Below are 24904 nucleotides of genomic sequence, written 5' to 3' on the forward strand. Positions count from 1 at the left end.
TCTGAGGGCTATATATAACTATAGACTGATATGGACCTAGTTAGGCATGGTTGTTAACGGTCATATACTAGCACAATGTACCAAATTTCAACTGACTCGGATATATATTTACTCCTCCAAGTGGCTCCAAAACAAAATCTCGGGATCGGTTTATATGGGGGCTATATATGATTATGGACTGATATGGACCATTTTTTGCATGGTTGTTATAGACCATATATTAACACCACACACCAAATTTCAACCGGATCGGATGAATTTTGCTCCTCCAAGAGGCTCCCGAGGTCAAATCTGGGTATCGGTTTATATGGGGGCTATATATAATTATGGACCAATATAGACCAATTTTGCATGGTTGTTAAATATCATATACTACCACCACGTACCAAATTTTAACCGAATCGGATAAATTTTGATCTTCCAAGGGGCTCCGGGGGTCAAATTTGGGGGCTATATATAATTATGGACCGATTTCGACAAATTTTTGCTTGGTTGTTACAGACCATATACCAACACCATGTACCAAATTTCAGCCGGATCGGATGAAATTTGCTTCTCTTAGAGGCTCCGCAAGCCAAATCGGGGGATCGATTTATATGGGGGCTATATATAATTATGGACCGACTTCGACCAATTTTTGCTTGGTTGTTACAGACCATATACCAACACCATGTACCAAATTTTAGCCGGATCGGATGAAATTTGCTTCTCTTAGAGGCTCCGCAAGCCAAATCGGGGGATCGGTTTATATGGGGGCTATATATAATTATGGACCGATGTGGATCAATTTTTGCATGGTTATTAGAGACCATATACCAACACCATGTACCTAATTTCAGCCGGACCGGATGAAATTTGCTTCTCTTAGAGGCTTCGCAAGCCACATCGGGGAATCGGTTTATATGGGGACTATCCGTAAAAGTGAACCGATATGGCTCATTTGCAATACCATTCGACCTACATCAATAAAAACTACTTGTGACAAGTTTCAAGTCGATAGCTTGTTTCGTTCGGAAGTTAGCGTGATTTCAACAGACGGACGGACGGACATGCTCAGATCGACTCAGAATTTCACCACGACCCTGAATATATATTCTTTATGGGGTCTTAGAGTAATATTTCGATGTGTTACAAACGGAATGATAAAGTTAATATACCCCCATCCTATGGTGGAGGTCATAAAAATATTAACCGTTCCATCACGCACGAATTAATGATATGTAACTCAACCTTAACCCTTTCACTACCGATGTCCACATAGAAGGACATTCGAAAAAGACACCAAATTCTATTTTTCCACTTAGTTTCGATTTATTTCTCGATGTTATTTTAAAGTAGAGGCTTTAATCTAAATTTTCCATGTTGGTGAGCACTAAAATACATTTTTATAAACTTCTTTAGCAATAAACGAAAAATATGAAAATTTGAGACAATTTTTCTACTGTATGTTTCTAGTGAATGGACATTTATACAAAAACAATAGCTGATACTTTTTCAAGTTCTTTTTTGTATATTTTCTCACACTTTGAAAGATATTATAGGCTAAATAGCGCTTACTTTCGTAAGGCCATTTGGTCACAATTCAAGAATCAAGTTTCCAGAACAAGCTCACATAGCTCTTGAAGTAATTGAGTTAGGTTCTCAAAATGACAATTTTTGTTCTACATGCTGTTAGTACAAGTAGAAACAGAAGAAAAATTTAAGTTTTTAACATTAGGTTTATTTCGGTAGTGAAAGGGTTAAATGTTTATTAACTCAATTTGTCGGGTATGAAATATAAGGGCCGTTTGCACTGAATTAAGACTCCAATTTATTAATAAATAATGCTAAAAAGCCACCAACTAAACAAATTGGAATTAGTTTTGCGGGATCCCGAAAAATCCCAGGATTCGAGATTAATCCCGTCCTGAAAATCCCGGGATTTCGGGACGGGATTTATCCCGGTTGACAGCCCTATCTCGCAACAATGTTAAATTTTAATTTGCCTCAAATCGAACATTATTTGACAAATTATTGAGTAGTGATGCATTTCAATTTGAGGATAACACTTGAGAAATTATGGCTAATGTGTTGAATTTTACTGTCGAGGGTAATGTCTGGTTTTTGTTGAGAACACGATTTTTTCAACAATTTCTCAACTTGAATATTATCCAAATCCTATGCAAAAATGTTTGACAAATTGTTGAAATTAAGCTTTTTCCAAATGTTTATATTTATTGGGTTATATCTTGAGAAATTTATGGTTTTTGTGATGGCTTTGTCGTTTTAGTATTGCCAACGGCATTTATTTAGCAAAGACATGAACATATATTGTGTTTGCATGCAATAATCAATAGATGTCGCTGTTGATTTTATTGCTTCTTTCTGATATTCGATATATTTTTTTTTGGAATTTGCCTTTAGAAATTGATGAACAAGAAATTAATATTACAAATTATCCATCCGAAATTTATTATGCAAACATTTTCGATTATAAACTCAATAATAAATAAATAAATTTAATTAATAAATAAATTAATAATAAATAAATAAATAAAATTAATTTAATTTATACCCAGCAAAAAAAGCGTCACCAAAAAAGTAATGAAAATGTTCTTTTTGGATCCGGAAGTGGTGCAAAATTGACGCAGAAGCGGTAAATTTAATATGGGCTTGTCATAGGACGGAAGTCCTAAATTTCAACAGCCGATGTACAGAATTTGCATCACTTCTTTAGGTGTGATCCGAATTCAATGTTTTGGATGTAAATTAAAAAATTCTGTGATATTTTGTCAAATAAATAATTTTTACAATTTTTTATAATTTTTAATGGATTCTAACGCTTGTCGGAAACGTTAGACCTCAAATATTTTCAAAAATTCACAAATTTTCTGATTGGATTTAGCATTTTTTTCGATAAAATTTAAATGATTTGTACACAGAAAAAAAGCGTCTTGTAAATTTAAGGACCATTTTAACTTTCACATAGTTCAACAAATTTACTGTAATATTGTTCATTTTTCGTAACCACAACGAAAATTAATTTAACTAAAGGAAAACTTATAAAAATTCAGTAAATATTTTTTAGTTCACTAACTACGAAATGGGAAGGAGTTTTCCTTAAATAAATTTCCAACACAGTGGTTAATGCATCGTTGATTCTATTATAAAAATACATGGGCAATATTAAAATCTTACTAGGAAATGTGGACAATTTACTAAGAAAAAATTTTGTATGGAAAAAAATTTTTGTAATAAAATTTAACTTAACGACATTACCGATTCGTACGATGGATACCTACAGATTATTTCCCTTTTTATTATATGTTGGAGTGTTTTTACTCACATTGAAAATTTTAGATAAAGTAGAATAAAACGTAGTTAATATAATCCTTGATGGGTGTATATAATTTTTTAGAGATTCCTCATAGATTTGGTATATATTTTACCTTAACTTATAGATAGAATTCCAACTAATCAATAAACGTGCTACTGGAAAATGTGAGTGCATCATGTGAGGGAGTTTTTAGAGACATTTTTGCCCATATTCATAATAATTTACTCACAGTTTATCGAAAGAATTTGTATGGCAATAGTAGGTTTAAAGTTTACGTTAACTATTATGAATTTGGGGATTTGTGTATATCTCGTATGATTGTTTGTGTTTGTTATTGCGTCATTTATGCTGTTGTTGGTTGTTTTGATTCTAGAGACAATGGAATGTTCCTTGTGTGTTGTTGGTATTTTTTGTGGTGAGAGTTGTTTTCTTGCAATAGCGATATCAGAAAGGGATCGTGTGTGGAGTTGTTTTTCTTTACGGCAGGTATGTATCCTTTATGACTATTTGTGTCTTTGAGTTTTATTGTTGCATTCAGTTATGTTGATGCATTTATGAAGTGCACACGTGGATTTAATTTTGCAAAATTGTACGTGCGGTATTGGTGTTTATTAATGAAAATGCATTTATTCGGAACATTTTAGAAACTGAGAAGTGAATGATGTGATGTTAGAGTAATCAAAAACGCTTTTATTGATAAAAAACAAACAACAGATTAAGGAACTGTATATTTCTGTTAATAGTTTAAAATTAGTGCGGATTTTTAATTGATTTAAATAAAAAATATACAACATGAGTGGTAATAGGATGATCTATATTTGTTATACATCTGGATCACGGGTTGGAGATGCAACCATTTTTTTTTAATATATATTTTTTATGTTACAGCAATTCCTACAGGTGAGTACTAAATTCGAGTTTAGCCGCTAAAATTAAAAATAAATCACTAACGGCCATTTTCATGTAGCTCTGTTAGGCTTTAACTCCCAGTTAACAGAAAGAAAAATGGAAAAATCTTTTCTCCGGTTAACTTTAACTGAAAAATTTTGGGCAGTTAAGTTTCTAACTGGCATATGGAATATATACGCAAGATCACAGATATGTACATATCACGGTTTAAAAGTTCGTTAGCTAACATAGCATTAACGGAGTTTCATGAAAATTGGGGTAAGAAAAGTATAAAATTATACGTCTTCGATACAAATTTAAATATAACTTGGTGCAAAATAGCCCAAACCAAGTTTTTTATAAAGATTATTTTTATACCCTCCATCATAGGATGGGGGTATATTAACTTTGTCATTCCGTTTGTAACACATCGAAATATTGCTCTAAGACCCCATAAAGTATATATATTCTGGGTCGTGGTGAAATTCTGAGTCGATCTAAGCATGTCCGTCCGTCCGTCCGTCTGTTGAAATCACGCTAACTTCCGAACGAAACAAGCTATCGACTTGAAACTTGGCACAAGTAGTTGTTATCGATGTAGGTCGGATGGTATTGAAAATGGGCCATATCGGTCCACTTTTACGTATAGCCCCCATATAAAGGGACCCTCAGGTTTGGCTTGTGGAGCCTCTAACAGAAGCATATTTCATCCGATCCGGCTGAAATTTGGTATATGGTGTTGGTATATGGTCTCTAACAACCATGCAAAAATTGGTCCACATCGGTCCAAAATTATATATAGCCCCCATATAAACCGATCCCCAGATTTGGCTTGCGGAGCCTAAAAGAGAAGCAAATTTCATCCGATCTGGCTGAAATTTGGTACATGGTGTTGGTATATGGTCTCTAACAACCATGCAAAAATTGGTTCACATCGGTCCATAATTATATATAGCCCCCATATAAACCGATCCCCAGATTTGGCTTGCGGAGCCTCAAAGAGAAGAAAATTTCATCCGATCCGGCTGAAATTTGGTACATGATGTTGGTATATGGTCTCTAACAACCATGCAAAAATTGGTCCATATCGGTCCTTAATTATATATAGCCCCCATATAAACCGATCCCCAGATTTGGCTGGTGGAGCCTCTAAGAGAAGCATATTTCATCCGATCCGGCTGAAATTTGGTACATGGTGTTGGTATATGGTCTCTAACAATCATGCAAAAATTGGTCCACATCGGTCTATAATTATATATAGCCCCTATATAAACCGATCCCCAGATTTGGCTTGAGGAGCCTCAAAGAGAAGCAAATTTCATCCGATCCGGCTGAAATTTGGTACATGATGTTGGTATATGGTCTCTAACAACCATGCAAAAATTGGTCCACATCGGTTCATAATTATATATAGCCCCATATAAACCGATCCCCAGATTTGGCTTGCGAAGTGTCCAAGAGAGGCAAATTTCATCCAATCCGGTTGTAATTTGGAACATGGTGTTAGTATATGATCTTTAACAACCGTGCCAGAATTGGTCCATATCGGTCCATAGTTATATATAGCCCCCATATAAAACATTCTCCGGAGCCTCTTGGAGGAGCAAAATTCATCCGATCCGGTTCAAATTAGGAACGTGGTGTTAGTATATGGTTGCTAACAACCATACCAAAATTGGCCCAATCACACAAAAATTGGTCCATATCGGTTCATAATCATGGTTGCCACTAGAACCAAAAATAATCTACCAACATTTTATTTCTATAGAAATTTTATTTCTATAGAAAATTTTGTCAAAATTTTATTTCTATAGAAAATTTTGTCAAAATTTTATTTCTATAGAAAATTTTGTCAAAATTTTATTTCTAGTGAAAATTTTGTTAAAATTTTATTCGGTTCATAATAAAATTTTCATCATTGTCAAAATTTTATTTCTATAGAAAATTTTGTCAAAATTTTATTTCTATAGAAAATTTTGTTCAAATTTTATTCGGTTCATAATCATGGTTTCCACTCGAGCCAAAAATAATCTACCAAGATTTTATTTCTATAGAAAATTTTGTCAAAAGTTTATTTCTATAGAAAATTTTGTTAAAATTTTATTTCTGTAGAAATTTTTGTCAAAATTTTCTTTCTATAGAAAATTTTGTCAAAATTTTTATTTCTACAGAAAATTGTGTGAAAATTTTATTTCTATAGAAAATTTTGTTAAAATTTCATTTCTGTAGAAAATTTTGTCAAACTGAATTATATACGTATTGGATCGATCTTTTTTGATTTAATATATACCACGTATGGACTTACATACAATTTAGAAGATGGTGTTAGGAGGTTTTAAGATACCTTGCCATCGGCAAGCGTTACCGCAACTTAAGTAATTCGATTGTGGATGGCAGTGTTTAGATGAAGTTTCTACGCAATCCATGATGGAGGGTACATAAGCTTCGGCCTGGCCGAACTTACGGCCGTATATACTTGTTTTTATAATGGATTTTTAAAGAAAACTTATCATGAAAATTGCGATTTTAACCTCTAAACTCGAACTTAATATACACCTTAAATACTAAATGCTATACTGACAAGTGGAAATTATGTCTAATTTTATAATATTTTTTATTTCAAATATATTCTGAGAATAATTTCAAAAACGTCCATTAGTCCATGGATATGATTCCAATAATGTACCTACTGGATGGATTTTTCAATGTGGTAAGTTTTTCTATAAACGGTATTTTGACCGTTTTTAATAAAACCAAAATTTCAATTTATTAAAAATAACTATTTTCACTTGCAGGTAGACAGGTCTTGTAATGGTAATTTTTTTGAATATTCTTACTGTTTAATGCTAATTAAGCTGATATCCTTATTGGATTTAGGAAATACTCTTGAAAACCGTAAGTTAAAAATCAATATGAACGATAGAATTTGATAATATTTTTCTTATATTTTGTATAACTTTGCAATTTCAGATGCTTATAAGACAAATCCGCCCAACAAAAAATAGCCAAAATCGATGAAATTGGACAATTCAATTGAATATAGCATCTTATGCCACATATATCTTTCATATGGATAGAAAACATGGACATTTAAATTAAATAGTTTAGTCATAATAACATAGAATATTACTCTTTTATTACTAACTACCGACAAGTAACTGCATCCAACGTTCTAATAAAAATATTTCCTTTATTGTATATCATAACCCATAGTTTTGTGTATTTTAATAATAATTTTTTGAATTAAAATACTGGTGGTAATAGAAAATTTACTTGTTTTGTACGAAACATTTCTTAGTTGTATACAGGCTTGTTGTACCTTTGATTCCTCAATTTCTCTACTTTTTTGAAAATTATACCGACAAACAGTTTATTTCAAACCAATTTCTTAATACAGGTTTCCCAAAAAATTGTTAATTTTTCCAGATAGCAGGAATATTTTGAATTTGTTTAACTATATTCTTCCCACAGCATAGTAATAATGAACTAAAATACGATGCAATACATGAACTAATTTATAAGAAAATCATGAACTTATCTAGATGAAAAAAGTCTTTGGCACCAAATCATGGTCATTCTTACTATGGGTTAGTTCATTTGTCATAAAAAATAGTAAACTTTTTTTTCGGTGTACCATTTTATGAATTCTTACTCTGTTTTTAACCTCTTTGAAACAAAAAAGGTAAAATTACCCATTAAAAGTATGAAAAAAAGCATGTTATAAAAAATTGAATTAAAAGAACTTCGTGGGTAGTTAAAATAAAGAACATCAATGGGAGTGCATCTTCTGGAAGTACTTTTAAAGTTGTGTCTTTGGAAGAACTTCCAAATTTTTTTTGCTGGGATGATATGTATCCAATCAGTCCCAAGAAACCATACTTTTCTCCGAAACATTATAAACAAACAAAGTGAAGTATTTTCTTTAGAGTAAAGGAACCTAAAATTATGACAAGAGATGCATTAGAGACATATTGCATCTCTTGTTTCTTATTTGCTTCTAAAAGAAAATCTTTAGTGTCAAAAAAACTTCAAATTAATATTTTTATTACAAAAGTTGATTTCGCATTTTGTTTTGGCTACATTATTGTCAGAGTTACGAAGTGTGTCACCTCCCAATAAAACCATCTTTTTATGCTCATATATTTTTATTTTATTTTTGAAGTCTTTTTAATAGACTTATTGCTTATCCATGTTTTTTTTTGGGATTTTTGGAATTCTTAATAAATTCATTGCTTTCTACTTTGTATACATATTGTCTGGTGAAATGCAAGATGTATGATTATTATAACCATACCATAATTTCGAATATTTATTGATGGATGGATTAAGAAATCGTTCCAAAAATTTTTTTAGTAAAACAAGAAATTATTTGCCTCAATTTACAAATTGTCTGAAAAACATGACTTTTGGTAAACATCCCCGAGAAATTAAGAAAGAAAATATAAATCGGAGAAAGAAGCCGGCGAGTCGCTCCGCCGATTTTAGCTGCCGCCGACAATTTTTTGCCAGTCGAAGCAGCCACCGACTATGTTGGCTCATCATGACTAAAATGTGTTTTTTTATCGGCGGTGATTGACACTAAATGTTTGCCTTCAGCTGCGGCGGCGTGACGGCTAAGCCGATATAAATTTATCTATTCGGTGGCGGAAAATTATCTATTATAAAATCAATTCGAAGTTATCCGAGTTTTAAAGAGATTAATTGTACAACCAATCTGACAATCAGATTTACATTTCATTACAATTTTCTGATGTAAATTATTATAGCACATGAATACTGATTGATTGTGGGTGGAAGGTTTAAATTTATTATTTATTTAACTTGTTTGGGGGTGGGAAGGTTTAAATTTTTGGCAAAAATACACAACATTTTAATACCTTTTTCATATTTAAATCAATATTTTTGATTAATTGGCGGCTACATTTGAGTCGAGATTAATCGACATATTCGGCATATTTAAATCAATATTTTTGATTAATTGGAGGCTAAATTTGAGTCGAGAATAATCGACATATTCGGCGGCGGCTAAAATTGGCGGGGTGACTCGGTAACGTAGAGATGAATACAATGTAAATATGATAGTAAAATTGGTTATACAACTAATCTCATAGTGGTTCAGATTCCTTCAATTTATTTTTTATTGCCGGCGCCGAGTCGCGCCGACCATTTTTTGTCAGTCGACGCCGCAGTCGAATATGTCAATATCAATTTAAATCAGAAAAAATGTATTAATAATTGTCGTATTTTTGCCAACATTTTGAACCTTCCACCCAGATTGGTTGTACAACTAATCTCATTACCATTCGAATACAGAGAATGAAGCCGACCCATTTTTGTCGGCGGCGGCTGACATTAAATTTTTGCATCCGGCGGCTAAAATTACTACAATTATTAATAAAGTTTTTTGATTTAAACTAATATTTTTGAATAATTGGCGGCTAAATTTGAGTCGAGATGAGCCGACATATTCGGCGGCGGCGTCGACTGGCAAAACATGGCCGGCGGCGACTGAAATCGGCGGCGCGACTCGGCGGCTTCATTCTCTGTTCGAATAACTTCAAACTGATTATAATTGTGCGCCGCCGAATGGACAAATTTATATCGGCTTAGCCGCCAAGCCGCCACCGCTGGAAGCAAAAATTTAGTGTAAGCTGCCGCCGACAAAAATGTGTCGGCTTCATTCTCTGTAGCCGAATAGACAAAATTGCATCGGCTTAGTCGTTAAGGCATCACTGCCTATGGAAAAAATTGAATGTCAGCTACCGCAGACAATAATGGGTCGGGGTCATGCTCTATCGAGTACTCAACAAGGACTCTACTGCAAGTGTTCCCAGATGGTTCAGCATTCCGTTGGGGTCCAGCGCCTTGGATCGTTTTACTCTGTTGATGACATTGGTAAAATCGGCTGGGATAAATTGTGATATGTCGATAAATTGTGGAGGTCACGGATGCGGCGAGTGGCTCTCCTTTTCGCCCAACCACTCTCCGGATGCACAATAAACTGTCGGTTGAAAATCCATTCGCATCTCTTCAGATAAGTCACTGTCACGTCGTCAAAGTTAACTGAGGTCACATCATCCCTTGTAGCGGGGTTCGAGAGGCTCTTGTGGTTGACCACAACTTACATCTGCCAATGCTTAGATTACACCTAGACCTCGGTTTGCGTCATTTCGTTTTGCGTTGTTTCGAAGTTGCGTCGCTGTTGAATTAGTACTAGTTTTCACTTTGCGTCGATAGGTTTCCAAAGTTGCGTTATTATCTACCTCCAATTTTTGCATAGTTTGCCATAGAGACTCATAATTCACTTTGCATCGTTTCAGTTTGCGTCGTGTTTTTTTGGACACGCAAAGCAAGGTCTAGGTGTACATTGCTTCAGTGCTCTATCTTAATAATCTCTAGATACCGATCTCGTACTCTAGGAACAGCACGACGGCGTTCATCGCGCTGGCCTGCGAGTTCCGCCGCTTGCGCTGGGTAGTTGGGCCTCCCCAGTTCTACCAATGAGTATAAAGGGAGCGGTTGCTGCGTTTATAATGTCCCGGAACACCCTCATGGCAACATGAACATCGAAGGAGGGACGGGGGCTCTTTGAAGCTGGGATCCATACCATATATTCTCTGAAGCCGGGAGTTGTCGTTTTATTGGTTGATGAACGGCCGACGCTCAGAGGTTATGAAATAGAGGTGTGCACGTGAGTAATATTTTGCTCATGCTCACGCACACTCACGACAGAGAAATCTTATTCACGCACACTCACGCACGATATTATTAGGTATGACTCACGCACGTTCACGAAAAGAAAATTTGTACTCACGCACGAAAATCTTTTAAACGTCGTGACTCACGAAAAACCTCGTGACACACGAATAATTTTATGAGTAATTTACCTATAGAACCTGACTAAAAACATGAGTATGATTAAAAACGAGAGCGTTATAAAACTCTTAACACCTAGGATGTGACTAAAATTATAAATGAATTCAACTCGTAAGCACTTTATGTTCGTAAGCGGGATTATTTTCGTGAGCGTGTTTTTCCGAAATTTGGTACTCACGCACACTCACGACGATACCATTTTCGTGACTCACGCTCACGCACGACATTTGATTGGTTAATCACGCTCATGCACACTCACGCCGTTGCCTTCAGCGTGACTCACGACTCACGCGTAAGTCACGACAATTTCGTGTCACGTGCACACCTCAATTATGAAATCGGTGGGTCAGTCATGCGCTTTAAAGACTTTCAGTTATTCCGGACGACAGTGCTCGTGTCGAACATATCCCCTATATTGTGCGCAGTATAAGTTAAGTCCGAAGGCATAATCGATACTGCTGCGTGTTTATGGGATCGATAACACATTTACCGATTATTTAGTCATCGCCGACAAGTCGTATCGATCCGACACACTGTAAGATTCATTATAAACACCGACATTCCGTCCGGAATAACTGATAGTCTGTAAAGCGCATCAATGGTGATAATTATGGGGAAGTGTTGTGTAACCAGTAAAATGACGAACTGCTGAAATAGCCCATAATTCTCGAGGGCAGTGTTGCCAGTATTGGGAATTTTTCCCCAAATCGGGGATATTTTTTCGTGGATGGGGATAAAATTTTTGAGTTGGGGACTTGGGGATGTGGTGGGGAATTTCCACAAATTTGGGGATTTTTGTGGGGAATTTTCGAGTAATTATTACAGTAAGAACTCTGGTTTATATGAAATTCTTTACATGCTTAAAAAAAAGGCTTAAAGAAGTACAGAGATTCTCAAAAATATAAAAATATACAATTCTCAAAAATATATATCACTTTCCTCCTCTTTATTCCACGGAATTTATTTGGGTGGCCCAAGAGCTTCTTTACAATTTACTCTTGTTCCTAAGAATTTTTTTACTATTGTGAAATTATTTCGTAAGGACTCATATGCATACATCACTGATTTTGAACATGTATCCCATATCCCGCACATACAGAGTAGAGTTCATATCGGAGAGCAACGCATTTTGATCGATAAGTCAATTTTATTTCTTGACTATATGTTGACCGAACTCCCATTTTTATTTTTCGAGCGAGGATTTGTATAAGATGACTCTTTATACCAATAATTAACTCCCTTAATGTCATGCTACATCTATTGCCTTTAGACATTTTGGCCAAACAGTCAGCTGCAACAACGGCTGTGCGGTTGCGCGAGCTATCGCTGTGGTCGGAAAAAATGTACGGTCATAGTTCGGTCCTCAAAATAATGCCAGATGTGCCTAACGTAGTGGATTATACCCTGGCAAAACCACTTTTCGACAAAAAGTTTGAAACTCTAATTCCCAACAGTGAGGCGTGGTGTACACAGACCCCGGGGAATAAAAGATATATAGATTTCTATACTGATGGCTCCAAATTGAATGGACAAGTGGGGTTCGGAGTATATTCTAAAGATCTGGAAATTCGAATAGCGAAAAGATTACCTAATCACTGTAGTGTTTTTCAGGCTGAAATATTAGCAATAAGAGAGGTGGCGAATTGGCTGAGAAGTAATGTTCCAACAAATATTGGCATTAATATATACTCAGACAGTCAACCTGCAATAAAATCCTTGGACTCTGTGTTCCTCAACTCGAAAACGGCCATCGACTGCCGCAAATCTCTCAATGAGATGGCTGAGCAGTACAATATTCACCTAATATGGGTGCCTGGCCACAGGAACATACCGGGGAACTGCGAAGCGGATGAGTTGGCAAGGCTAGGGACTACCTTACATATTCCAGGGGAACTGGAATTTGTTGGTATGCCCCTAGCTACCTGCAAGCTCATGCTGCGTGAGAAGGCTGTGATGGCAAATGTTCGATGGGAGAATTGCAAGGGTTGTAACGACACCAAGCAAATGTGGCCCCATTTCAACTTAAACCGCACACTAGATATGCTAATGTTCTCGAGACGTCAGATATCACTCCTGATATCTGCTATAACGGGTCGCTGCCTGATAGGCGATTTTGCAAAAACTATTGGCGCGAAGTATAATGACTATTGTATGAGCTGTCATGATGCGGAGGAAAAAGAATCAATTAAACACCTCTTGTGTGAGTGTCCTGCATTTTGTGTAAAGCGCAAGCAACTTTTAGGAGCATATAGCTTCAGATTACTGGCTGATCTGGAAAACGTTAACTTAAGCAGTCTGCTAATGTTTTTGGAACAATCTGGTTGGTTCAACAAAGAAAAATAATCAAGAAGGTTCAGCGGCTAAAACTAGAAGTGCCCATATGTAATAGGTACTTTTAGTTAATGTGGTATCACAATGGACTGAATAGTCTAAGTGAGCCTGAATCTTAATCGGGCTGCCACTTTAACCTAACCTAACCTAATAATTAACTCTGATGGGGGCTGGTATCGGATGATATTTTGAGCACCCGTCTCCTGGCTTTGTGTTTTGAAATCTTCATTCCATTGCACATTTTTATTTTATTTAAAATGATTTTTTTTTTAATTTTGTACGGATTTTCTACAGCAGAGTCTATTCGTTTACTTTTTTTTTCAAAAAACTTGCCAAAAATTTCTTGGGGATTTTTATGGGGAATTTTAAATTAAATTGGGGATTTTTGGGGATAAAAGCGATCCATTTTGGGGACAAGAGCTCGGAAAATACTGGCAACACTGCTCGAGGGGGCCTTTTCGTTCACCGTGCCAAATGTGGAATCATCTACACCGAAAGAATTTTCTTCGTAAAAAGAACGAAAAATTTCGTTAAAAGTACGAAATTTGTCATTGTTTTACAACCAAAGAAACTTTTCATTAAAAGTACGAAATATTTCGTACTTTTTACGAAGAAAAGTTCTTCAAAAATTTTCGTAGTTTGTAAGAAAAAAAATCGTACTTTTTATGAAGAATCTTCGTACTTTTTAAGAAACAATTTCGTTCTTTTTATGAAAATGTTTCGTACTTTTTATGAAAAATTTTCGTAGTTTTTATGAAAAATGTTCGTACTTTTTATGAAAAACTTTCGTACTTTTTTCTGAAAAATGTTCGAACTTTTAGAAAAAAAATTTATAGTCGAAAGTGCATTTGGTTGTAGTTGCAAGTGTGAAAAATGACATCACTACTTTACATCTTAAGTTTTTGAATAATTTTTAGTTTTATTCCTTCACTTTTATTCATAGCGCGCTATCACCCAAATGAGAAGTAGCATAGACTTGCATAAAAAATAGAATAAAGGAATACACTCAAGCACATTATAAAAGACAATTTAATGCCGCGAACGGAAATTTTACAACTTCAATGAAACTTCTTCGTTATTTCAAAGAAAATGTTTCGTACTTTTTATGAAGAAATTTTAACGCAGAATGTTTCGTAAAATATTCGTATAAACTTCTTCACAAAATTCATGAAATATGAAGAAAGTTTCGTTAAAAGTACGAACTTTTTACGAAGAAAAGTTAATGTAGAATGTTTCGTAGAAGTTTCGTATATTCGTAAAATGTTCTTCGTAAAATTTACGAAAATGAATGAAAATTTCTTTATTTTAATGAAGAATTCAGGAAAAATAGTTAATGAAGAATTCTTCGTAAAATTAACGAAGAGAATTCTTTCGGTGTAGAAAAATTGTACAGCATACACTAGTAGGGGGCAGAGAATGAAGCGCTGAGTTTATCAGCAGCCGAGAATTTTTGTTTAGAATAAAAATGTTGTACAATTAATCTCATAACGGTTGGGATATTTTAATAGATACTTGATTGGCGCCGAATAGATAAATTTTTATCGGCTCAACCATCAAGCCGCCGTCGCTTATATTAAAAATTGAGTTTAGCCGCCGCCGTCAGAAAAGCTCGGCTTCATTCTCTAGCAGAGGACCAATCAGATGATAGGAAATGATAGGAAATCAGATGAGGGATGATTCACTCGTAAACTTTGATTGTAAAATTTGGGTCGTATTGGACAATTTATAAATATTGGAATCAATTGAGTGAAATAAAAATGTAAGTCGTTTCATGAATGATTTCCGCATATGGTTTATAGATAATTTTCGTTCATATATCACAATTTTATGGTAGTCAGATAAATATCACGATTGAAATAAAATACCTTTCAAATCTTCAGCATTGATTCTTTTGTTTAGTCATACCATTTTGCATTTCACACGACTATAAGTAAAATTAATGATCTATTGTTTCACATATGATACGAAATTCCAAAATAGCTGAATGTACATCCATAGACCAAGGAAGGTATAGACAACGAAAGTGAATTCACAGCGCTGTAGTTTGTCTGCACACCGTAGGTGGCTCTTTTTCGTCTGCAATTGAGTGATTTTTAAATTTGGCTTTAATTTGTTTTCTTTCGTTTGTTCTTTTGATGCAACACCAAATATTGGAAAAACATGTAAAACTCTATACATCCACATCTTTTTTGTAATGCAAATTGACTGATTTGTACGGTAATTCTCGTTTTCCAAAAAGAAATTGAGTCACTTGACTGCGCAATTGAGTGGAATGACTGCGCACTGCAAATAAACAACACCATGGTGAATTATCAAGGTATGTCTCTATTTTAATTGGTCTATGGTACATCTACAAATCAGCTGATTTTGGCAACTCCATTTATCGTATATAAGATATTAGTCTTTAGATTTGATTTCAACTTTGTTTTTAACAATTTGATACCGAAATGGTACCAGTTTCCGATTCACCATTGCAACAGCTGTCACTACTTGCCACCGATGCGGATACATTACGTTCTCTTATACCCAACCAAGGTAAACGTTTTTCTAATTCAGCACGATATTTGGGATGACTTGCCGCATAAATCCAAGGATCAATACACGATACTAATTTAGCACATGTACATGGAATCATTGAGGCGAATGGTGTGATCATGTGCCTATAATCGAATGTTCCCATAAGCGCTATTGTTGCATAAGGAGTCCAGGAAAAGATATACATCAAATAGATAATCATGGCTGCCTTGGCAATACGAATTTCAACACTGACACTTGTTGTATTCTGGTTAGCCGAAAGTGATTTAACATTCATTTTTTTCGCTTGATCAGCTAACATGCGTTCATGATCTCGGACATGAAGAAATAGTTTTGTATAATACGTACAAATCATGATCATTGGAATACAGTAGGCCCACACAAACAGGGTTTGGACAAAATAACGTGTTTCATCGTCTTGCGAGAGATAATCAAAGGAGCAAGTTGTTAGGAAACCCTCTGTACAAAATGAAATAGGAATTAATCTTCAAAGTTGCGCATTTCAATGGAGTATGTGTAATATTTACCAGGAATATAATGTCCCCAAATATGAAGTAGTGGTAAAACCGAAAATGGTGTGGTCCATAACCAGGTGGTAACAATTAATATAATTACTTGGGGAAAATTCAAGCGGCCATCAATTGGATTGGAAATCGTTCTGAAAGAGGGAAGAATATAATGTAAACGTAATTAAATTTAATTGAATTAAATTAATGTTCGACAATGTATATACATTCTGCTACCAGGGTAGCATTATAACATCGTAAGGTAGTAGCTCCGATGATATAAAATGTCGCCTCAACAAGGGCCGACCCGTTTTCGCGTCCCTAGATGAGGTATGGTGCTCAATATACACATTGAGTAACACAAAATTTAAATTCTTCAACGCCCGTATAAAATCAGTAATACTGTATGACATGGAATTCTGCAATTAAAGAACTACAAGCTATTCCAGTGTTTATTAATCGCTAACTAAAGAAAATTAATTGCTAACTAAAGAAAATAGTCACCAATGAAGACCTATGGCTTACCACCAGGCAGCAAACTTGTATTCTTGGAAATCCGAAAATGAAAATGGATGTGGACGGGCATACCTTGAGGACAGTGTTGTCAGTAACATATTGGGGATTTTCCCCAAATCGGGGATATTTTTTTGTGAATGGGGACGAAATTTCTGAGTTGGAAACTTGGGGATTTGGTGGGGAATTTACATAAATTTGGGGATTTTTGTGGGAATTTTTTCGAGAAATCGGTTTAATCTTTTTTAACAAAATTTTATTTTTATGGGAAATTTTATTTCTATACACACAAAAAATTTTTTCTCTGATTCAATCACCAAATTAATTGATCCAATTAATTTTTTAATTGAAATGTCTTCAATCACGAAAATGATGGTATCAATCACAGTTTTAATTGGGCATAGAAAAATTTCTTGATTAAAAAATTAATTGATTTTTTCAGCAAAATTCAATTAATTTTTTAATTGATTCAATTAAAAATTTAATTGATGTTGATTGCAAAACGCAATTAATTTATTAAGGTAACTATTTTTAAAAAGGTAACTATTTTTAATTACTTAGTTAGATTGGCTTAGAGTTTTTATTTGGATTAACAAATGATTGTTTGAAATACATTTTTAATTAAAAAAGTAAAAAAAATCAGCACTTTTTTAACTGAATTAGTCTTCCGAATTTAATTTTTAATTGTATCAATTAATTTTTTAATTAAACATTTTAAAAATTTCAATCATTGACTTAATTAACTTAATGTTTCTATCATGATTAAAAAGTTAATTGTATCAATTAATTTATTAATTGAAAAAATTTTCAACTTCAATTAACTTTTTAATTGGAAATATTTTGGTGATATTTTTTTCTGTGTAGAGAATTTTCTCAAAGATTTATTTCTTAGAAAATTTTATTTCTATGTAGAAAATTTTTTCAAAATTCTATTTCTATAGAAAATTTTCTCAAAATTTTATTTCTATATAGAAAATTTTCTCAAAATTTAATTTCTATAGAAAATTTTGTCAAAATTTATTTCTACAGAAAATATTCTCAAAACTTTTTTTCTATAGAAAATTTTGTCAAAATTTTATTTCTATAGAAAATTTTGTCAAAATTTTATTTCTATAGAAAATTTTGTCAAAATTTTATTTCTATAGAAAATTTTATCAAATTGGTTAAGCTACACTTGTAGATAAGTCAATGCGTGGTTTTAAGCTGAGATAAAAAAAACAATAATGAGTGAAGAGAAACCAACAATAACAAACAAAACGAATGAAGATAGAGGAAGCACGCTCAAAAACAAACCCAGCCAACTACATTCAAATCGATGATTTGAGTTTGGCAAAGGAAAAGAGATATGCTTGCAAATATGTTTAGGCAGTAGCCGACTATCAAACCTTTTTTCGGAAGGTTCAAGTGTAGTTCACTTTGGGTTGAGTGAATTACCCGAAGTTATTCTGATAATTGGTTGATAGTTTTGCTGCAAGTAGAGGATGCTGATGAGGAATGTGGTAATTCCGAAACAGCTGTACATCCAACCATCTTGCAGTCTATAGGGCTTTGCCCAAATAAATTTGACAAGCATACTTTTCTTCTGTTGGTTAAGCTATATTTGTAGATTAGTCAATGCATGGTTTTAATCTGAGATAAACAAAACAATTAAAATTTTATTTCTATAGAAAATATTCTTAAAATTTTATTTCTATAGAAAATATTCTCAAAATTTTATTTCTATAGAAAATTTTGTCAAAATTTTATTTCTATAGTAAATTTTGTCAAAATTCTATTTCTATAGAAAATTTTGTCAAAATTGTATTTCTATAGAAAATTTTGTCAAAATTTATTTCTATAGAAAATTTTCTCAAAACACTTTTTCTATGTAGAAAATTTTGTCAAAATGATTTCTATTAGATTTCTATGGAAAATTTTGTCAACATTTTATTTCTATAGAAAATATTCTCAAAATCTTATTTCTATAGATAATATTCTCTAAATTTTATGTATAAAATTTTCTCCAAATTTTATTTCCATAGAAAATTTTGTCAAAATTTTATTTCTATGTATAAAAATTTGTCAAAATTTTATTTCTATAGAAAATTGTGTCAAAATTTTATTTCTATAGAAAATTTACAAAATTTTATTTCTATAGAAAATTTTGTCAAAATTTTATTTCTATAGTATATTTTGCCAAAATTTTATTTGTATTTAGAACATTTTGTCAATAGAAATAAAGTATATGTTGAACATTTTGTCAAAATTTTGTTCGTATGTAGAAAAATTGTAGAACATTTTGTCAGAAGTTTATTTCTATATAAAAAATTTTGTAAGGAGTTTCCTGTGTATAAAATTTATGTTTCTACCAAACAATAAAAGATCTACCATTTCTGGTAGAATTCTACCAACTTTGGCAACTACTTAAATTCTACCCAATTTTACTACTTGAATATTTATAAGTAAATTTTCGTTCATAAATACAAGGTGATCGAACTCCCATTTTCATATCTCCAGCATTGGGAAGACGATAATCAGTCTCTTGGTATTGTGAAATGTTGATCTTATTGCGGCTTGCTGGATTTGACAAAATTTTGATTTTTAAAGTATTACTGATTTTATTTTTATTATTTTTTTGTTTTTTTTTTTTAACTTTTTTGCGAGGTATTTAAGTTTATATTGGGGATTTTTGGGGACGAAAATATCATAATTTGGTGACAAAATACTGGCAACACTGCTTGAGGAAGCCGCACTATGACATAACAAGAACAGCACTCGACTGGAGTCGATATTGAATTAAGTTAGTGGTTGTTGCTTGTTATTACAAAATTAACATTTTATTTTTCCTTGGGCAATTGATCAGCTACTTCTTTGATCCTTACAAACTGTGTGGTCCGCTGTTCGAATCCCCGTCCGGCAAAAGGTAAAATTAAAATAAAAAAATCATAAAATTGAATAATTTCTTCTACAATGTTTGTATTACAGAAAAAGGTGCTAAGAACTAAAAAATCTCGTGGAAGTGAGAAAGATGTGGGGGAATATACAATTAGGCAGAAACAAAATTTTGAGCATTCAGGTCGAAAACCTATGTTGTTAGCACCTATATTACCTGTTTATTTTCATAATTCATTATGATTGTAAATATATAAATAAATAAATAAAATTTTGAGCACAATATTGTTTGGGAGAATTTTTTTTAAGCATATAATATTTTTGGGTGCAAAATGCTTCCAAACATATTATATGTTCAGATAATAACATATTGTTTTTTGGAAGACAACATTATTGAATTTGGATGCAAAAATACAAAATGTTTGGAACTTAGACTACCCAAACATATATTGTTTAGACCAATATGCTTTCAAACATATTATATATTGGAAGAGATCAAACATATAAATGTTTGGGCAATACCCAAAAATGTATATGCTTGAAGCAAAATATGTTTGGGAGTATATGTTACAGAAGCGATTTTTTGTGAGGGTGTATAGACTGCCGTCCACAATCGAATTAGTTGAGTTGTGGTAACAGTTGCCGATGACAAGGTATCTTAATCCTTCTTAACATTGTCTTCCAAATTGTAAGTTTGTCCATATGGATGAAATCTACACATCCTATAGGCTCAGAAAGTCAAATATGGGGATCTTTTTATATGGCGCTAATTATGGACCGATGGACCAATTTTTGCATGCTTGGTAGAAGGCACGTTATAACATCATAAACCCAATTTCAAACGTATCGGATGAAATTTTTTCTTCCAAGCTACTTCGGAAGACAAATCTAAGAATTGGTTTAACATATATGGGGGTGTGCAGCTCTTTACAATGGTCTTTTGTATTTCATAGATTCTTTTATATTTCCAATATAATTTCTAAATTGTCACCAGCATTGTTTGTCTAGCCCAAATATGAGTATGGGTTCTTTACAGAGTTCAGTCGGCGAATAAGCCGACTCATCTCGACTCAAATTTAGCCGCCAATTTATCAAAAATATTGATTTAAATCAGAAAATTATATTATTAATTGTCATATTTTTTGCCAAAATTTTGGATCTTCCACCCACAATCAATCAATTTCAATCTGCCATAATAGTTTCGCAAAAATTTAGCTCAAAAATTTTTAATGAAATGTAAATTTGATTGTAAGATTGGTTGTACAACGAATCTCATTATCATTCGATTAACTTCAAATTTGATTTTATAATGGATGATTGTCCGCCACCGAGTGGATAAATTTATATTGGCTTAGCCGTCAAGCCGCCGCCGCCGGAGGCAAACATTTATTGAATTTTACGATCAAAATAACTTTCACTTTTAATTGAATCAATTAAAAAAATAATTGAAATCAATTAATTATTTAATTAGATATATTTTTTTTATTGTTTATTAATTCTACGATTAATTGGATCATTTAATTTCGTTATTGAGTTGGGAAATTTTGTTTTCCTATGTATGATTTGGATATTGTTTTCCTAATAATTCATATTTATTTTAATTATTTCCTTACCTATATCTATCATAAGCTATAAAGGCATTTGTCACAGCAGCTCCTTGACCAGAAATTCCACCAATTACAGCATATATATCACAGCCTAAATCACCACCCCAACAGTATCCCAAAATAGCATTGATCATATAATGTGGCATATTCAGAGCCATAGTCAAATCGAAAAAAGCCAGATTTATAATCAACAGATTGGAGGGTGTTCTTAAATTCTTGGCCCTGTAATACGAAAGAGAAGAAAGTGTACATACGATTAAGTAAAATACAGAAAGGACTCACGTCGAAAATATCCATAATACCAAACCGTTACCAAAGAGAGAACATAATAGCATGGCTACATTTGCTATGAATAGGAATGATTGATAATAGATTTGAGGCACTGGAAATGAACGCCAATGTTGATGTATCAAATGTTGATATTCCATTGGATAATTCCAGCCCAAATTGGGCAAAGAACCAGAGGAGCCCATTGAAGAGCTATAAGATCAAATGTGGTTTTTAAAAGATTTCTTTTTTTTTTGGTTTCAAATACTCCACATACCCGTTTTGGAAACTTGCATAGGGTTCAGGACCCACAAATTTAAGAATCTCTATTGAATGCATTTTTGTTCTCTACTATATCCGCTTCATTGTTTCACTTCACTTCACTGCTAAATTACCATTCGCCAGTACCGCCATAAAGTTCAACTGTCAATAGTTGCTTGTCAGCCTATGGCTTTTATAGGTTTCACTTTTGAGGCGGTTTAGTGATTGGCACTGTCTGGATGCTCCTAAGAACATTATTGATTTGCTTAAGACATTTTTGTGAAAAAGCTTTCGTATTCTAAGACATTCCAATGGGGATTATTGCAAATGTTGATGATTTGGCGCATATCTTTGAATTGCGGTCGATAAATCGCATACAAATTTCAATTCAATGGGATTTGTTAAAAAAGGTGGTGGCATTCTTGGCTTTTTTGTGCGTCTGTAGCTTGCCGGAAATGGGGGATACTTCCGCTTTATCCATATATATAAGAATTCAAGTGTCAGGGGCAAAAAGAGTTAACATTGGTTGGTTACAAAATTTGAATTATTAAACAAGTAAGGAAAGTCTAAAGTATGGTGGGGGCGACTACATTATACTCTGCACCACTTTGTCGATCCACATTTTACTATACCATATCAAATCCGTCAAATGTGTTGGGTGCTATATATAAAGGTTTTTGTCCCGAATATATACATTTAAATCTGACTCGATCTGAACAAAATTTGTTAGACTTTTACCAAATCTATAACCGTAAAACTAAAGTCAGCTAATGCCCTGAGGTGGAACACTATGTTAGTAAAAATAATATAGGAAACATTTAAATCTTAAGCAATTTTTAGGCAACATCACAAAAGTCTATCTATGATTTATGGGTCGATAGATACACCCTCAAAAAAAAAAATCGCTTCTCTAACATATGTTCCAAACATATTTTGCAGGAAGCACATATAATATTAGATATTGGATATTGCCGAAACATTATTATGTTTGTTTTATGTGAACATATTATATGTTTGGAAGCATTTTGAGCCTAAAAATATTGTATGCTTGGAAGAATTTTCTCCAAGAAGATTGTGCTCATTCCCTCACATAATTTTCACTTCCACGAAATTTTTATACCCTGCGCCACACTGTGGAACAGGGTATTATAAGTTAGTGCATATGTTTGCAACACCCAGAAGGAGACGAGATAGACACATGGTGTCTTTGACAAAAATGCTTAGGGTGGGATCCTGAGTCGATATAGCCATGTCCGTCTGTCCGTGAACACATTTTTGTAACCAAGGGATTAGGTAGTAATTTAAGCCCAATCGTCTTCGAATTTGGCACAAGTATGTGTTTTGGGTCAAAATAGAACCCTATTGATTTTGGAAGAAATCGGTTCAGATTTAGATATAGCTCCCATATATATCTTTCACCCGATATGCACTTATACGGCCCTAGAAGACTGAGTATTACCCCAATTTGGTTGAAATTTTGCACTAGGAGTACAATTGGTAGTATAGTCAAATGTGCAAAATTTTATTGAAATCGGTTCAGATTTAGATATAGCTCCCATATATATCTTTCGCACGATATGGACTAATACGGTCCCAGAAGCCAGAGTTTTACTCCAATTTGGTTGAAATTTTGCACAGGGAGTAGAATTAGCATTGTAGCTATGCGTTCCAAATTTGGTTGCAATCGGTTCAGATTTAGATATAGCTCCCATATATAGCTTTCGCCCGATTTACACTGATATGAACACAGAGGCCAATTTTTAACTCCGATTTTGTTGAAATTTTGCACAGGGAGTAGAATTACCATTGTAGTTATGCGTGCCAAATTTGGTTGAAATCGGTTCAGATTTAGATATAGCTCCCATATATAGTTTTCGCCCGATTTACACTCATATGACCACAGAGGCCAATTTTTAACTCTGATTTTGTTGAATTTTTGCACAGGGAGTAGAATTAGCATTGTTGCTATGCGTGCCAAATTTGGTTGAAATCGGTTCTGATTTAGATATAGCTCCCATATATATGTTTTTCTGATTTCGACAAAAATGATCAAAATACCAATATTTTCCTTGTAAAATCGCCACTTCTTAGTCGAAAAGTTGTAAAAATGACTCTAATTTTCCTAAACTTCTAATACATATATATCGAGTGATAAATCATAAATACATTTTTGCGAAGTTTCCTTAAAATTGCTTCAGATTTAAATGTTTCCCATATTGTGTTCCATCCTAGTGCATTAGCAGACTTAAATTTTGAGTCTATAAATTTTGTAGAAGTTTATCAAATTCTGTCCAGATCGAGTGATACTTAAATTTATGTATTTGGGACAAACCTTTATATATAGCCCCCAACACATTTGACGGATGTGATATGGTATCGAAAATTTAGATCTACAAAGTGGTGCAGGGTATAAAATAGTCGGCCCCGCCCGACTTTAGACTTTCCTTACTTGTTAGTTCTTGGCACCTTTTTCTGTAATACAAACAATGTTGAAGAAATTATTCAATTTTATAATTTTTAACAGGTTGGCTGATAAGTCCCTGGTCTGACACATAGATGGCGTCGCTAGTATTAACTGCATATTATTTTTATATAGTACCAACCTTCAAATGATTCGTGTCAAAATTTAACGTCTGTAAGTCAATTAGTTTGTGAGATAGAACGTCTTTTGTGAAGCAACTTTTGTTATTGTGAAAAAAAATGGAAAAAAGGAATTTCGTGTTTTGATAAAATACTGTTTTCTGAGGGGAAAAATACGGTGGATACAATAATTGATTGGTATGCAAAATTCAAGCGTGGTGAAATGAGCACGGAGGACGGTGAACGCAGTGGACGCCCGAAAGAGGTGGTTACCGACGAAAACATCAAAAAAATCCACAAAATGATTTTGAATGACCGTAAAATGAAGTTGATCGAGATAGCAGACGCCTTAA

General features: G+C 33.5%; 1 protein-coding gene across 1 annotated transcript; it reads right to left on the reverse strand.

Annotated features, from left to right (window-relative positions):
- Nucleotides 1-8330: 8330 nt before the first annotated feature.
- Rh5 (Rhodopsin 5) lies at nucleotides 8331-22125 on the reverse strand. Its single transcript, XM_075293552.1, has 5 exons — nucleotides 21988-22125; nucleotides 21726-21923; nucleotides 21450-21665; nucleotides 16474-16604; nucleotides 8331-16405 (listed from the first exon to the last, which is right to left on the reverse strand). The coding sequence occupies exons 1-5, from the start codon at nucleotides 22047-22049 to the stop codon at nucleotides 15840-15842; spliced, it is 1173 nt and encodes a 390-aa protein (XP_075149667.1). The 5' UTR covers nucleotides 22050-22125; the 3' UTR covers nucleotides 8331-15839.
- Nucleotides 22126-24904: the final 2779 nt, after the last annotated feature.

Source organism: Haematobia irritans, chromosome 2, assembly GCF_050003625.1.
Source record: "Haematobia irritans isolate KBUSLIRL chromosome 2, ASM5000362v1, whole genome shotgun sequence".
NCBI classification, from domain to species: Eukaryota; Metazoa; Arthropoda; class Insecta; order Diptera; family Muscidae; genus Haematobia; species Haematobia irritans.

Bases quoted from the DNA above. Each gene is read 5' to 3' on its own strand.
- Rh5 (XM_075293552.1), bottom strand. From the start codon at position 22,049: ATGCATTCAATAGAGATTCTTAAATTTGTGGGTCCTGAACCCTATGCA. The intron at 21,924-21,987 runs GTATGTGGAGTA...TTGATCTTATAG, and splicing joins TATGCAAGTTTCCAAAACGG to CTCTTCAATGGGCTCCTCTG. The intron at 16,605-21,449 runs GTAAGGAAATAA...TCCCTCTTTCAG, and splicing joins ATAGCTTATGATAGATATAG to AACGATTTCCAATCCAATTG.